This window comes from Cynocephalus volans, chromosome 13 (assembly GCF_027409185.1).
Source record: "Cynocephalus volans isolate mCynVol1 chromosome 13, mCynVol1.pri, whole genome shotgun sequence".
In the NCBI taxonomy this organism is placed as follows: Eukaryota; Metazoa; Chordata; class Mammalia; order Dermoptera; family Cynocephalidae; genus Cynocephalus; species Cynocephalus volans.
Genome location: NC_084472.1, coordinates 89637690 through 89654297, shown reverse-complemented (window position 1 = coordinate 89654297; position 16608 = coordinate 89637690). Strand labels below are relative to the sequence as shown.

The 16608-nt window shown below is 39.9% G+C and overlaps 1 protein-coding gene across 1 annotated transcript in view; it reads left to right on the top strand.

The window, feature by feature from the left end:
* The first annotated feature begins 580 nt into the window (after nt 1-580).
* CENPU (centromere protein U) overlaps nt 581-16608 on the top strand; it is a 47869-nt gene continuing 31841 nt past the window's right edge. The window contains exons 1-4 of the mRNA XM_063077204.1: nt 581-671; nt 3984-4032; nt 5868-5985; nt 9612-9717. Coding sequence (XP_062933274.1) covers nt 631-671; nt 3984-4032; nt 5868-5985; nt 9612-9717 — 314 coding nt within the window. The 5' untranslated portion in view covers nt 581-630. The remainder of the gene's footprint in view (nt 672-3983; nt 4033-5867; nt 5986-9611; nt 9718-16608) is intronic.

Genomic DNA, 16608 nt, shown 5'->3' with positions numbered 1-16608 from the left:
TAATTTTTATGTATGGTGTAAGGTAAGGGTCCTGCTTTATTCTTTTGCATTATAATAAATTTTAAAGAGAAAGAACGACAGAATATTATCTCCAGAGGGGATAGAGATAAAATAATATGCCCAGCTCACACAGTTGATTAAAGGCAGCAGGAGGGTGGAAGCCAAATCCTGTCCATTTGGCTACGCTGTACAACCGCGCATTGGCCTCAGCAGCTGCAGCTCCAGCCGGGCTTTGGAACCATCCTTTACTGGCTACGGCCCAGGGACTCTTGGGCACTAGCTCCTCCCCTTTCCCCGCCCATGAGGGGCGGGTCCAAGCTGCTCCTGGGCCTTGGTGAGCTGGAAAACTGGCGGTGCGGGGTGGGAGGGAAAGCCGGGAAAACTCTTCAGGGCGGGTCTCATGGACCGTCAGCAACAACTTGTAAGGCGTAGACTCTAGCTCCGTTGAGCTATTATACCAGGCCGGGTTTTCCCTCACGCTCCAGGCAGGGGCGGAGCCCTGGGCCCCCGCGGGTCAAAGGCCCGAGGTACTGTGTGCGTACGCGCGCGTGCTCTGCTCGGATTGGTGCTCCGAGCGGCGCAGGTCTTGGCGGGAGTTTCGTGGACAAGGTGGGCGCCGAGGGCGGCGCCATGGCCCAGCGGTGGCGGGTGCGGTCCCCTGGGCGTGCGGGGTAAGTGCTGCCGACCCTGGGAGCGCGGGGCCGGAGACCGGCTTCATCTTCTTCCTCTCCTGCCGCGGCTTGTGCCTCTCGGAGCTGTTCGTGCAGCCTCTGTGGAACTTGTCCGAGTTACTGATCTCTCAGAGCCTCGGTTCCAAGACCGCGAAAGGGAAATAACAGCCCCAACCTCATAGGATTATCCTGAGAGTTAACGGGGTTACGGTTTAAAACTGTGCCCTGCGGGTAGGAGAGAACGTTAGATAGTGTTACTTTGTGTGGGTAAGTGTAACCTAAAGTGGTGAGTCTCAAAGTAGTTTAAAACAATATCGAGCGTTTACTATTTGCCAGACGTTACATTCCAGTGAAGTTTACACCCTGGCTAGTAGTCACTGTTGGTATTTTCAGGACCCTACCGGTTTTGTAATACAAACCACAGACCGTAAACTGAAACAAATCCAGGGTGGGTCGAGCAATTTACTTTTATCAGCAAGGGCACGCATTTTAAAATAGGTTGCAGAACTGTGCTCTGAAATGCTAGTCCCCTTGGATTTGTTGCAGAGTGCACCCCAGGCCTGGGCTGGACCTGGGAAGACTGGGGAAAGTGGCGTTTGTGGGTGCGGGGATAGGGTGGAAGGCTGGAGCGGGGCACAGCAGGGAGGTGGGAAAGCCGAGACGACACTTTTGTGGCCAATGGGGAAGTGACGATTCTTCTAATGGAGAAGAGGATTAGAAAAGAATATAGTAGCGTGAATGTCAGCTGAAAAGAGTCAAATTTTATCTGATTGGCCAGTGGTTTTTGTTGTCTCTCCCCATCCCCAACATTTTGGGGTTCGAGACTCATGAAATCTCAAAACGCACTGGTGCACATACAACAAAAATTTTCCGTCTTGTAGAAGCTTCACCTAAGGCAAAGAGGAGCCTTGACTTTTTTTTTTTTTTTTTAGCACAGATAAGGCATGAAACAGCTGAAAGTTTAGGTCAAGTTTACTCCATTTGACTTCTAGTCTTATTTGTTACTTGGTTGTGTGACCATCTATAAGTCACAACTTTTCTTTTCTTTTTTTTTTTTAAAGATGACCGGTAAGGGGATCTTAACCCTTGACTTGGTGTTGTCAACACCACACTCTCCCAAGTGAGCCACGGGCCGGCCCTAAGTCACAACTTTCCTGAAGCCCTCAATCACAATCTATAAAATTGCCATATGTTGGGAAAGTATAGGAAAATGGTCAGGGCCCCTCAGATGTTCAGAATCTTTCTGAGCACTTGATGTAAATAGGCACTTGCGCTCAGGTGTTCCTTGGTTATCGTCTAGTGTAATTGAACATGTGCATCCAGGTGACCTGAGTTATGGACTTAAGTATAAGGACGAGTGGCTCTGATCCAGGGCGCGTCCCGCCTGGGGGTGGGGTGGGGCACGGGGCAGCCACTACGGGCCGCTGGAGGCTGTTGCTGGTGCTAGTGCCCCTGAAGCTACGGGGCCTGTAAACTACTGCTGCTGAGGAAGCTGAGGACAGCCTCTGTCCTCTGCCATCGGCTCCCGGAATTTCCCAATTACCTAGCATGGACCTGCGTGTGAGAGGTCTGGGGACACAGTCTGTACAATGGGTTTGAACGGTCTGAGCCCTAGCTCTGACAATATAAATGGAAACTTAGTATAACTAAAATAATAACGAAAATAATGAAACATTTTGGCATTAGTTATGATTAGCCGTAGTCCTGCACCATAAAACGAATAGTTGTTCTGTCTTCTTAGGTTTTGAGAATCAAATAAAGCCTGGGAACTTGTTAGAAATGGAAAATCTCCGATCCCATCCCAGATTTACTGAGTCACACACTCTGGGGGTGGTTCTAAGCAATCTGTTTTAACAAGCCCTGCTGAGGATTCTGATGCCGGCTGAAATTTGGGAACCATGGCTCGAAATAGTTTTTCAAGTTTTTTTGTTGTTTTTTAACTGGGATTCACAGTAATGATGTTTTACATCACAATTAGTATACACATGTGCACACACACATATAACAAAAGGTTTTTGAGAACTCTATATCCAGTACAATCTTATATTTTGTATTCTCCTGTATTTTCTTTTATTTTAAGTGCTGGGGTTGAAATCTGAAAGAACATTATAGGGCAATTGAGGAAATTTGGGTACGGACTGTAGACTAGATAATTATATCAGTGTTAAATTTCTTGATTTTAAAAATTGTACTATGACTGTGCAAGATAATGCCCTTTCTTAGGAAAGCCATACATAAGTACTTAGGTAGGGGTGCACGGTGACTCCTGTTTACCATACACAGAAAGCAAATGAGACAAAGTGTAAACAATTGGTGAACATGCGTAAAGGGTATACAGAAGGTCCTTGTACTGTTTTTGCAACTTTTTTGCAAGTTTGAAGTTATATCAAATAAAAAGTGATTCATAGAAGTATTAGTTCAGAGATACTAAACTGATTTTGCTATCTACAAGTGAGTATTTGAAAAATACTCCTGTAATCTGCATGGCATATTTTAAAGGCAGGGATTATGTGCAGTATTAATACCAGAGTATCCCCAGTTCCCTTGTACAGTGCCTGGTGCATGGAGGATATGCAATACATATTCATTGGTTACTGACAATATTATTATTAATGATATATTTTTCCTGCCACTGTTATTGTCGGTTTTTATTCTAGTTAGTATTGTTATATTGGTTTACTTTAAGCTCCTTAAAGTTATGCAACTTTATCTTTTTACCCTAATGCCCAATGGAGGGAGTATAAAGGGGTGGAAAGAGGGCAGGCTTTGGATTTCAGCTCATGTAGATTTTGATTCAGGCTTCCCTCCTTCCTGGCTGTGTGTTGCTTTAGGTAAGTGTACATTTATAACATGGAATTCACTTCTATCTTACAGGCCTGTTAGGGTTAAGTGAGAAAATGGATGTACAAGAGCCGGGCACGGGAAGTTAGTGTACCTCCCCTTTGCTCAGTTTTGCAGAGACAGACAATCATTGCTTATTGATTAGGACCTCAGGGAAAAGGATAACAGCAGGATTAGGAGTTTTCCATGTCCCTGAGGGAGAGATGAATGTTATTTTATACACTGGTGATATAATTTAACCTATAAAAATGTAATTAAATTTGTGGATTTCTATTTTCTAAAAGGATTTTGCTATAACCTAAATTTCACTGGATGTACACTATTAGTGCAAGTAATGACGAATATAATTTGGAAAGAAAATGCTTGGAAAGGGTCATAAGTTACATGTTTTCCCCAGTTATTTTAAATATTTTCTAACTCAACCTTGTGTGGTTTTTTTTTTTTTTTTTTTTTTTTTTTACTATTTAATAGTGCAAGATATTCAAAGAACGCTTTAGGAAGAACACATTCCGTGAAAGATGTAAGTTATCTTTTTATATCTTAGTATAATTTTCTCATAATTGACAATACAAAATAACATTGTGTGGGAATCTCAGAGTTTTGTAGACTTCACTTTGTATGCTCAGTGTTTTATTGCAGAGAAAAAGTGTATTCCTTTTTCTCCCACTTTTTCCATCATAATGGAGAAAATGACCCTTTCTAACTTTTTAGAACCTCCTTTCTTTTTTCTGTGCCTAGGTTGGTCTTATTTTTATTTGGATAATTAACATCATGTAAAAACTGTATGGCTTTCTGTATTTTGCTTTTTTTTTGCTTATAGGCATTTGTCTGTGTTATAATTTTCAACAATTGTTTACGAATTCATGATATTCCATTAGTCCACGTTACAGTTTTACTTTTCTTTAGGATAGAGTCAGAATAAATGTATGTTAAAGAGAGGTACATTTTAACAGTCTTGATAGTTGATTCCAAATTATTTTCTAATGACTTGTCTAGTTGGCATTGGAATTTCACATTAGCTGTGTATGATAGTGCCAGCTTTTCAGGTTTCCAGGTAGTTGAGAATTCTTTTTGCTCTCTATTCTGCCCCGGGTTTCTCTGTCCCTAGGTGGTCTCTCTCTACCCTTTAGCCCTAAGCCCCACACTCCAGAGGTCGGCCCTTTTACTCACTGTGAAACCCTGAGATACCTGTACAAGATTTTGCTCAGTTCTCCACTCCCTCCCCAGCCTTAGCTCACTTGTTCTTTGGATGGATTTCTCTCAGCTCTCCTACCCTACCCCCTGCCCTTGGTAGCTAAAGCCTGATCTGCCTTGGAGGGTTTTCTCTCAGCTATTTAGCCCTGTTCCCAGCCTCCCTTAGCTGAAAGTCCAGAGTGCCTGAAATAGATTTCTTCAGTTTTCCTGTCCTTTTCCCTCTGTAGGGCAGCTGTCTTGCATGTGGTAGAGGTCCCTTTTGCCTCAGAGAGGGTGGGAGATTTGTCAGTATTTTTGGTATTCTACCCCCAAGCACTCCATGAATGATTCTCTCAGTGAGGGTCTGTGAGTGGTAAAGTATTTTTCGCCAATTTTTTTCCATCTCCTTTATAACTTCCAAGATTATCTTATTTTCTTATCTGTTAATATTTCCCTTCTACATTTTCCAGAGCTACTATGGAAGTTTTTTTCATTTTACATATATGTTTTGCTCTTTTATTAAGATTTGGGGTAGCATACTTCATGGGCTTATCAGTGTGTTGAACAATAATCCCTAGTTTCTGCCCTTTAGTCATGAATTTTTACCCCTGTGTACCCTCAAATCTCCTTATAAACTTTCAGGTATATTGGCATATGTCTGGGTAGAGGGTCTGTAGCTTTCCCTAAGTCAGAGGTGTAGACAAACTATGGCTTGTGGGCCAAATCTAGCCTGCTACCTATTTTGGTACAGCCCTTTGAGCTAAGAATGGTTTTTACATTTTTAAATGGTTGAAATAAAATAAAGAGTATCTTATGACATGTGAAAATTATATGAAATCCAAATTTCACAGTACATAAGTAAAGTTTTGTTGGAACACAGCCATGCTCATTTTTATCTGCATTGTCACTATCTGCTTTCACACTGCAGTGGCTGAGTTGCCTTGTTGCAACAGAAACCTCATGGCCTGCAAAGCCTAAAATAATTTACTCTCTGGTACTTTGTAGAAAAAGTTTGCCAATCTCTGCCTTAGATTATCAAAGGAGTTTATTTCTCCGAAAAAGTGTTAAGGATTGCTTTTTTAGTCAACGGTGACAGCAAGAGTATCCTTGCTAAATAAATCAGCTTTGTAATGTTCTTTGTTTGTTGGAGCCAATTCAGTGACTGACTTTATTGACTTTTAGAAAGCTGGTCAAAAGCACAAGCATACTGATGTGTTTGATTTTCCTGATAATTCTGATACCTCAAGCATTGGCAGACTGGGTGAAAATGAGGAAGATGAAGAACTTTTTGAAACCTTTGGTTAGTATTTTAAATCTTTATCCTAACATGACTTTAAAGCAACATTTAGGCTACATATAATAAAAATAAAGAAGTATCTTCAAATGTGATATCAGAGGTCTGCATATAAATATAATGTTCTGGGGAGTATTCGGTAATTTGAATTAATTTTTTTCACTTCTAGGTACATTGAAACTAAGAGCATTATTGAAGTAGAACTAGTAGCATTTGTTAACAATCCAGTCATACGTGGACAGTTAACTATAGTACTCTGTAACAAGAGGAAGATAAAATATATTTCTCACTTCATATCTCCATTTGGTAGAGCCATTAATATAGTGGGGCGAAAAGTATAGATAATTTTCCCTTCTCTTAAACTCATGGAGGCAGGGGATGCTTCAGGAGAGCCAGTGAGAGAGCTTCATCTGTGTTCCTTGGCGTATGAGGTAAATAGGTTTGGTACCTGGCTCACTTGGAGTACATGAGTTTTCCAAATGGACTGCTTCTGTCGCTGTGTGTCACTGGCCACTCCAGAGGCCTAAAATCATACAGAAAGTGCCAGTGCATCAACATCTAGAACAATAGTGATCTGATATTTTTGCTGGAATAAGTTTTAAGAGAATTTTGAAAACATATATACCCTCTCATATTTTTTAGTTGGTTTCTAAAATTTTTAAGTCTAGTTTTTTGTTCATAAAAGAAAATATTATGTTTTAAGATAAAATAAGACTGAGAAATAATCATCACCAGAATATATATTTTATTGTGATTTGATAAAAATGTTTTAATTTCTTATCTAAAGATAAAAGAAATCCTATAATTTTCAAAATTGAGTTGTAATTCACATACCATAAAATTCACTCTTTTCAACTGTATAATTCCTTGGTTTTTAGTATACGCATAAAGTTATACAACTGTTTCCATTATCTAATTCAGAACATTTTTATCATCCTGAAAAGAAATCCCAGACCCATCAGCAGTCACTCCCTAGTCCCCCTTCTTTTGAGCCCCTGGCAATCATAAACCTACTTCCTGTCTATGTATTTGCCATTTCCGGACATTTTACGTAAGTGGAATCATATACTGGGTGGTCCTTTGTCGACTGGCTTCTTTCACTTCGTGTAGTGTTTTCAAGGCTTATCCGTGTTGTATCATATATCTATTTCATTCCTAACAATTTTTATAGCTCAACAATATTTCATCGTTTGGGTATACTAGCTTGTCATCCATTCATCAGTTGACATACATTTGAGTTGTTTCTACTTTTTGGCCATTATGAATAGTGCTGCTGTGAACATTCATGTACAGGCTTTTGTGTGCACATATGTTTTCACTTCTCCGTCATATACTTAGAAGTAGAATTGCTGAATCATATGGTAATTCTATTTTTAACTTTTTGAGGAACGGTTTTGCAAAGCAGTTATACCACTTTATATTTCCACAGCAATGTGAGGGTTCTAGTTTTTCCACATCTTTGCCAAAACTTGTTTTTATCTAACTTTTTGATTCTAGCCATCCTAGTGAGTATGAAACAGTATCTCATTGTGGTTTTTATATTAACCATTTTTAAGTGCACAGTCATGTGGCAGATAAATGCATTTATGTTGTTTTGCAACCATCATCACCAGCCGTCTCCGGAACTTTATCTTTCCTCACTGAAACTCTATACCCATTAAACAACAACTCCCCATTTACCCCCCAGGCCCAACCCCTGGCAACCACCATTCTACTTTCTGTCTCTATGAATGACTTCTTTAGAAATCTCATCTAAGAGGAATCTTACAGTATTTGTCCTTTTGTAACAGGCTTACTTTGCTCAGCATAATGTTTTCAGGGTTCATCCATGTTATAGCATGCATCAGAATTTCCTTTAAAGCAGAATAATACTCCATTGTAGGTATATACCACATTTTGTTTTATCCATTCATCTGTTGTGGACACTTGGGTTGCTTCCACCTTTTGACCATTGTGAATAACGCTGCTATGAACATGGGTGTACAAATATCTGTTCAAGAACCTGCTTTCCCCTCTTTCGGGTATACACCCAGCAGCGGGATTGCTGGATCGTATGGTAGTTCTGTGTTTAATTTTTTCAGGAATCGCCATTTCCAAAGTGGATGTACCAGTTTACATTCCCACTAGCAATGCACAAGGGTCCCAATTTCTCCACATCCTTCCCTACACTTATTATTTTCTAGGTTTTTTGTTTTTGTTTTATAGTAGTCATTGTAAGGGGTGCGAAGTGGTATCTCGTGGTTTCAATTTGCCTTTCTTTAATAACTAATGATGTTAAGTATCTTTCCAGTGTGTTTATTGGCCATGGTAATATGTTCTCTGAAAAAGTGTCTACTCAAACCCTTTGCCCATTTTTAAATTAGGTTGTTTGTCTTTTTGTTGCTAAGTTGTAAGAATCCAGCTTGTGTGACTGTTTACATATAGAGATTCAGGATTGATAGATTTCTCCTTTTTTTCTTATTCACAGTAGTAGAATAAATAAATCTCTTTGCCTAGTGAAGGCTAATACAGAGTATTGTATACTACTAACTTTAAAATTGTGCAGTTGGGGTTGGCTGGTTAGCCCAGTTGGATAGAATGCGGCCTTATAACACAAAGGTCATGGGTTTGGATCCCCATACTGGCCAGCCACCAAAAAAAATTAAAATAAAATAAAACTGTGCAGTTTATATGTTCATTATTTAAACGGCTGTTCATTTGAAAAAATGTTTCAATTTGCACTGTCATGCTGAAATTTGAGCATGAAGAAATGGTTGCTTGGCTCTTAATAGCCCACTCCCTCCCTCTCCCCAGCAATTTAGCATTCAGCTCTGTGGCTACTGGCCGTCTTCCTTCCTCAGGTTCTCCACCTGTGCCATAAGCTTAACCCAGTGTACTGAGGTCTGTTTCCCCTCTTCCCCAAGAGGGTAGGAGCATCCTCCTTCTCTTAGCATCTCTTTTCTACACCTTTCTACCAAAGCCATTTGGTCTCCTTCTCTTTTATCATCTTCTTCATTCAGGTTAACTTTTTATGCTATCTAAAGGCTCTAGCAATCCAGAGGAAGGGAGGTGAGGGAGGACTGGATTCTCTCTCCAGAGGGCCATTCATTGACAAATATTGAGTACCCACTGTGTGCTAGGCACTTTGTGAGGTAATAGAGACACGGGAGTGGGCAAAGCACCCTAAGCCTACAGAGTTTATGATTAATGCAGTGGTCTCCCAAGTAGAGTATATGGCACTCCATAGGGGTGAGGAAAGAAAATGTTAGACATCTTACTTGTATTTATTCTTTTATTCATTAAAAAATTTCCAAGGCTGGCCAGTTAGCTTACTTGTTTAGAGTGTGGTGCTGATAACACCAAGGTCAAGAGTTCAGATCCCTGTACAACTGCCAAAAAAAAATTCCATGTAAGTACAATAATATAGTAGGTTCATCATTTATAAATATTCATGTGTTTATGGGTGATATGGTTTACATTTTTTATTGTTGAGATGCAAGATCAAAAACCTTTGGGAAGTGGCCTGCATAATTGATTTTGATTTTGTTAGCCATTTAAACCAAGATTGTTTTGTGTTCCGTTTGTAAGAAACAAACTTAAATACTGTCCAAACAGCCAGACCTTAAAGTTGCACTTTTTTTTGTCTTTTGTAGATCCTCCTTTACACAGCACTGCTATATATGCTGATGAAGAAGAATTCTCCAAACATTGTGGATCATCTATCCCTTCGATCTCTCAAGGAAAAGAAGCAAAAAGAAGGTACAGTTATATTTCAAGCAATTGTTTATTCATGGTTAGTGGGACTGTTGAGAAACCCTTTAAGATAGAAGCTAATAAAGGTACAGCTTTCAGCCAACTTAGGTTTTTCCTCAAGAGAACTAGGACATAAAACTTAATTTTTCAATAATTGACATTACTTACAATAATTGACATAATTCACACCTGATTATCCTAGGAAACATGCCTGTGAAAGTAGTTTGGTTTTGACATTAAACAAATGAGGGAAAGATTTTATGAGCATAGAATTTTAGGTGATTTTGAGAGATCCCTTTAATTTACAAATTTCCTAATTATCACAAAAGAGATGTTCTCTAGTACAAGGTGGGTGATAATTACAAAGGAAATACAAAGTCTGTTTCAGATGTGTTGTCCCTAAGGAGATTAATTTCTGCAAATTTATATGAAGGCATGGGTCTGGTAGATCTCTATAAAAATGATTTTATAGAGACAACTTGAGAACAAAGTATATAATGAAGTCTTTGATAACTATAGTACTAATTATAAATATTAGAGCAACTGCTTTAAAACAAATATCTCAGGCAGAAATCTGAATTAGGAAATCACTTTGAGATTATCTGCATTAGGGAAGTTTTATAGTACTTGGTGGTTCTGAAGACTTCAGTTTTTTATGTTACTAAAAACGAATAAAGGCCAAGTATTTGGGAAAGCATGTGCTGCACTTTAAACAGTGGATGTAATTTTTAACGAGGAATTTTTTGAATAGGTAAAATGTTCACATGGTTTAAAAATATAGAAAGGTTTATAGTAAGTCTTCATCTCATGTCTACCGTCCGCTCAGCTCCTGGCACCCACTTCTTTCCTCTCCCGTTATTAATTTCTTATATTCCTTCCAGAGTTTCTCTGTACATATAAAAGTAAATAAGAATACAGATTTTTAACCTTTTTTATATAGAAAAGGCAGCATACCTTGCTACTTAGCTTTTTCACTTAGTATATCTTGGAGATCTTTACATATCAGTACAAATGGGGCTTTTTCCTTCATTTCACAGTTGCGGGTATTCCATGGTATGGATATTTCATAGTTTGTTTACCCAGTCTTGTATCGATGGTTGTTTCTAATCTGCTGTCACTCACTGTGCTGTAGTCAGTAACCTGGCACATATGCTGTTTCATTCATGTATATAGGGTATATTTGTAAAATGAGATCCTGTTAGTAATTTTTATAGTTATTGCTACATCGCCACCAGAGTGGTTATCAGACTAGGATTTTTGCCAGTGTAGTAGGTCAAAAATGCAGTCTGTCTAGTTCCAATTTGTATTTTTCTTATGAATGATTGAACAACATCTGTTCATATATTTAAAAGATCTTGAATTTCTCTCTCCGCAATCTCTATATATCCTTTTTCCTTTTTTCTAGTAGGTGTCAGTAATTTTCTTCTTGACTTCTATGACTTCATTTAAACTTTAGTGAGATTAATTCTAAAGATTAATTACAGATTAATTAGAATTAATTAGTTACAGATTCTTATTTTATTGGTTTGTTCATCTGTCTTTGGATAAAACACCTAATAATGTTTTTTTACCACACAGAAAATTTTTATTTTCATGTAGGTGCATTGTACATTTATCACTCTTTTAGGGTTTAGAGATTTTGTGTCATAGTCAGGAGGGCATTTCCCTTCATGTTTTCTTCTATAACTTTTAGGGTTTATTTTTATATTGAAATCCTTGATCCTTTCTATCCTTTGTAAGGTGTGAGGTACAGATCCTGACTTTTCTTTTTTCTAGATGGCTACTTGATTGTCTCAAATGACCCTTCTTTCCTCTGCGGGTTTAAGATGTCACCTATATTACATATTAAATTCCATCTCTATTAGGGTCTGTTTCTAGACTTGCTGTTCTATTTTGGTGATCTTTCTATCTAGCCATGCTCCAGTGTCATTCCTTTTAATTACTCAGGTTTTGTAATATATTTTCACTGTTTGATAATATTTGCTGATCTTCAAATTCCTAAATATGTGCTGTGTCTGGGCCTTTGCATTTACCATTCCCTGTGCCTAGATTGTCTTCCTCCCTATATTTGCATGACTTGTTCCCATGCTGCCTTTTAGATTTCAAATGGCACCTTATCACAGCAGTCTACTCAGATACCTAAAAAATACCACTTTTCTTCTTCAATATTTTTCCTGTATTGTTTTTCTCATAGTCTTTATCTCTACTGAACTGGTATTTTATATTCATTTTAAAATTTGTTCATAGGCTGTCTCTCCCTAGTACAAGTAGTGTTAAAAAGAACAGGACTTTGTTCTATTTACTACTGTACCTCAGGATCTTAGAACATTACCTGGCACATAGTAGACAATCAGTGAATATTTGACTTCATTCTTTATTCATGCAGTGTAGTATCATGGTTAAGGTGACTGACTTTGGACCCATCGTGCTGGGTTCAAATCCTTGTTCTGTCACTACTAAGTATTTGACTTTGGGCAAGACATTTAATTTCTGGGTCCCTTCATCTGGAAAGTGGGATTATAATACAACCTACTTTATGTGATTGTTTTAAGATGAGTTAATCCCCTAAGCTCTTAGATTGGTACATAGTAGACTTTCAAATGTTAGCTTTTTATTATTGTTATTTTTTCAGCAAGCATTTATTGAGCACAGACTAGGTACCAGGCACTGCATTTAGGCTCTTGGTTTACAATAATAACTCAAAATTGACATAGTCCTGTCCTCATGGAGCTAATGGAACAGTAGATATTAATGAAGAATCATACCGGCAAATCATATATGGGGAAGGGTGTGGTGCTATGAGTAGGAATGAGATTGGTGAGGATAGAGTGAGGAACATTCTCTGCAAGGTGAATAGATGTGTAAAGGCCCTGTGGTGGGATGGAGCTTGGTGAGTGTGCGGGACTGAAATAGAGAGAGAACGAACTGCAAGATGGTAATTACTTTGAATGGCATGATTGGTAGAAATTGCTGGTTGTCTAATGTATTTTCCCCTTCTTTAGGAATACGTGTGTGTGTGTGTCAGGTACCCCTTATTCCTTAGTAATAGAATGTTCGATTTTAGCTGTGCACATGGCTATCAGAATAAAGAATGTATTTCTTGAACCATGAATCTGCACATTAAGAAACTGAAGCAATAAGGTAGAAGGAACCTGGGTCTCCTGATGATGATGGGGCTGTTATACCAGCCCTGAATTGCCTCTGGAGTTGTGCTGAGAGGGAAAGAAAGTATCATGTTTAAGCTATTTTGGGGTGTATTTTCTGTCATTTATGGCCATACCTAATCCTGTCTAATAAACTTGGTAAAGGGTTTTGTCATTATCCTAAGAGCGGATGAAGAATTTTAAGCATGGATGGTATGGTCAGATGTGCATTTAAAAATTATCACTCTGGCTGCTGTGTGGAGAATGAATTTGAGAGGGGCAAGAGTGAAATGGGGAGATGAGACTAGTTTGCAAGCTGTTTTAGTAGACTGGGGAAAAGATTCAGGTAATTGTGGCAGAGGAGGAGAGAAGTGGGTAGGTTCAAGAAATAGTTAGGCAGCAGATCAGCAGGGCTTGGTGATGGGTTGGCTTAGGAGGGTAGGGAAAAATTGCTGTCAGAGAAGAGTCCTATATTTCTGGCTTGTATAAATGGATTGAGCTTCGATCACACTCCCCCACCTTCCCCCTCTTCCCACCCTATTTCCCCTCCCCCTTCCCTTCTCCCGGCAACTGCTCCGCAACAACATCTTAGAATGAGGCGTGGATCAGGGGAAAGCCAAACATAGCCACAATTAAGTAAGCTGCCGCCACTGCCCCTGGGTCCTGAGGCTTGGAGCGGGAGGAAGCCGAATCCATCTGCAACCAGGTAAAGAGCACACCCAAAACACCATTTTCACATAGGTAGCCCTCCATAGCCACTGCAGTTGCCATGGCTGCTGCAAAAGCAGCTAGTCTCTATAGCAGCAGTCACAGCCACCAGACTCTCAACTGCATTGACACAAGGAGAGGCACCAGCAGAGACCAAAAAAAAAAAAGAAAAAAGAGGTCCTCTCTCCACAAAGCACACTCCAGAGTAATAGAAGAAGCATTTGATTTATGATAACGGTAGGACTTGATAACACCTGTATCAGTACTGGACAGATCATCTAGGCAACAAAGCCATAGAGGAGCAGTTAACCTATCAGATGGAGAGAACAAATCTAGGGTTATTGGAGGGGGGGGAGAAGGAGGGAGGGGGAGGAAAAGGGGGAAGGGGAGAGATTGAATTAGGGGCATAAAGAATATGATTTATAACAATGAATATGCTAATAAAATATTAAAAACTAAAAAATAAACAAATGGATTGATGCTGGTGCCAGTGACCAAGACAGGGGTTGCTAGGAGATTGAGTTTTGTGGGGAGATCATGAGTTTGATGTGGAGATGTCAAAGAGACTGTTGTGTATTTGAGTCTGGAGCTCAGGGGAGAGGGTGAGCTGTAGTAAAACTTGAAGTTATTTTCGTATAGGTGGTATGAGGTGAGCCTGAGAGAATACAAGGACCTGGGACCAACCCTTAAGAAAATCTGACATCTACTGTCTGTGTAGAGGAGAGGGAGCTTAGAAAGAAGAAAACCAGGAGAGTCTTTGTTCACAGAAGTCCTGTGTGTGTGTGTGTGTGTGTGTGTGTGGAGGGGGGGTCAGGAGAGTCAAATGCATCTGAGAAGCAAGTAAGGCACAGACTGAACATATCCATTGCATTCAATGATAAGGATGTTCTTGGTAACCTTGGTTTTGGTGGTGCAATGAGTCCTAATGAAAGACATCATTTTGGCAAGTTATAAAGGGTTTGTATATTAATACAAAAGGAAGTCAGGATAGAAGGGATCTTGAGAGAGAGAGATCACAGTATTTCCCAGGATTCATGGAGGCATCAGCCACCAGGCCCCAAAATCCTCACCAGAAGTGTTCAGATTTTGTGTTCCTGGATCTTCTCCCTCTCTTCTCTTTATGTGTAGGTGATTCTGCTGTTAGCCCTCTCTCCTCCACCCACCCCTAGTTTACTTTCATGGTTTTAACTGTCTATATGCCACTGTTTCCCAAGTCTGTCTTTCTTGTCAGGACTTTCTTTTGAGTCCCAAGATGTCCTGCATATTGGTCATATTTCCCTAGATGCCCACAGGCACCTTGGACTCAACAAAGGCAAAACCGAGCTCAGTCCTTCTGTTCCTCACCTAGTGTCAACAAACTCATTTGGTATTCTTTAGGTCAGTGGTCCTGCTGTCCACCCAGTCACCATCCAGCAATCTGGGAATCATTCTTGGTGTCTTCTTTTGTGTGACCAGTCCTATTAGTTCTGGCCTGTGACTATCTCAAGAATTCGTTTTTTAACCTCTCTACACTCCTGCCACCTCGCTGTGGCTGTCATAGTTTTGTCACTCTTACCAGCATTCCTGCAGTAGTTTCCAACCTGTTTCCTTGTCTCCTGAATTACCCTCTCTCCTCTGGTCCACCCACCCGTACAACTTCCAGAGTGATCTTTCTAAAGTACAAGTCTTATCTTATTCCTAAGCCTACTGCCTTTTAGGGGCTCCCCATTGCCTGTGTGGATGGCATAGAAGGCCCCTGTGCCAGTTTGGATTCTTGGGTAAGTAGACACTGAGTCAAAATTAGGAATGGATAGGGTTTATTGGTAACATCTGTGAAAGTTGGAAGAATCAGGATTGAGCAGAGATGATCTCAAACTGCACTGCAGCTCCTATGGTTCTGACCAATCTACTGGAGAGCTCTGGAAGAAAAATTGCCTATTAAATGAGTCCAGTATTAGGTAGAAATGGCCAGGTCCTAGTAATCTGACCATGCTCAGTTACTGGCTGGAGACTGCCCACAGAGTGTAGCCTTTGCTCAGATGCTGCAGTGGATCCTGATGGCACTGTAGCTGGAGGCTGTCAGCTAACTGTAGGAGGTCTGAGCAGCATACCTCTATGGCTGCCTCCCCGCTGCCCCTGGTTACATCCTTTGACTTCTTCCCTAGCATTATTTTCCCTTAAATTGTACATTCTTGTCTGTTCCTTGTTCAAGTTTCTTGAACATGACAGGCTTATACCATCATGCTTTTATATTAACCTTTCCTTCTACTTTAAATACCCTTCCCTGTACTTGTTTTCCTAGGAAAGTATTTTCAAAAATCAACTCATGTCGTAACCATGATGCCTTTTCTAATCCCCCTAGCCATGTATCCACATCTCCTCTGTCAGGTGCTTGCTAAGTCATCACTCTGCACCATCTCTGGCCTTCCTACTGGACAGTGGATGCTTTAAATGAATGCCTGTCACTTTTTTTTTTTTTTTTGGTGGCTGGGGATCTAGACCTTTGACCTTGTTACAACACCGTGCTCTAACCAACTGAGCTAACAGTCCAGCCCCCTAATTTTTTTTTTTTTTTTTTTTTTTTTAAAGATGACCGGTAAGGGGATCTTAACCCTTGACTTGGTGTTGTCAGCACCACACTCAGCCAGTGAGCGAACCGGCCATCCGTATATGGGATCCGAACCCGGGGCCTTGGTGTTATCAGCACTGCACTCTCCCGAGTGAGCCACGGGCCAGCCCCAGCCCCCTAATTTTTAAAGCAATTTTATTCACTTCACTTTGTATTTTGAGATTGGTGTTTGTTATATTGAATTGAATGAAAAGATGAAATAATTCTCATCTCCTCCCAGAAGTTAGGGTTATTTTTTATTTTTCAAAAATGAAGAGAAAGTATATTCCTTTTTCTATCACCTATTGGTGGACCTAGCAGATTAGCTTTTAGTACAAATGACAGCCTAATGTGGAGGAATATGCAATTCTCAGACATGACCACAAGGTGCTGCAGTAATGGAACACTTTTACTTGCCAGACTAGGATAAACTGATATGGCCTGAGTGTGGGAAGGTGT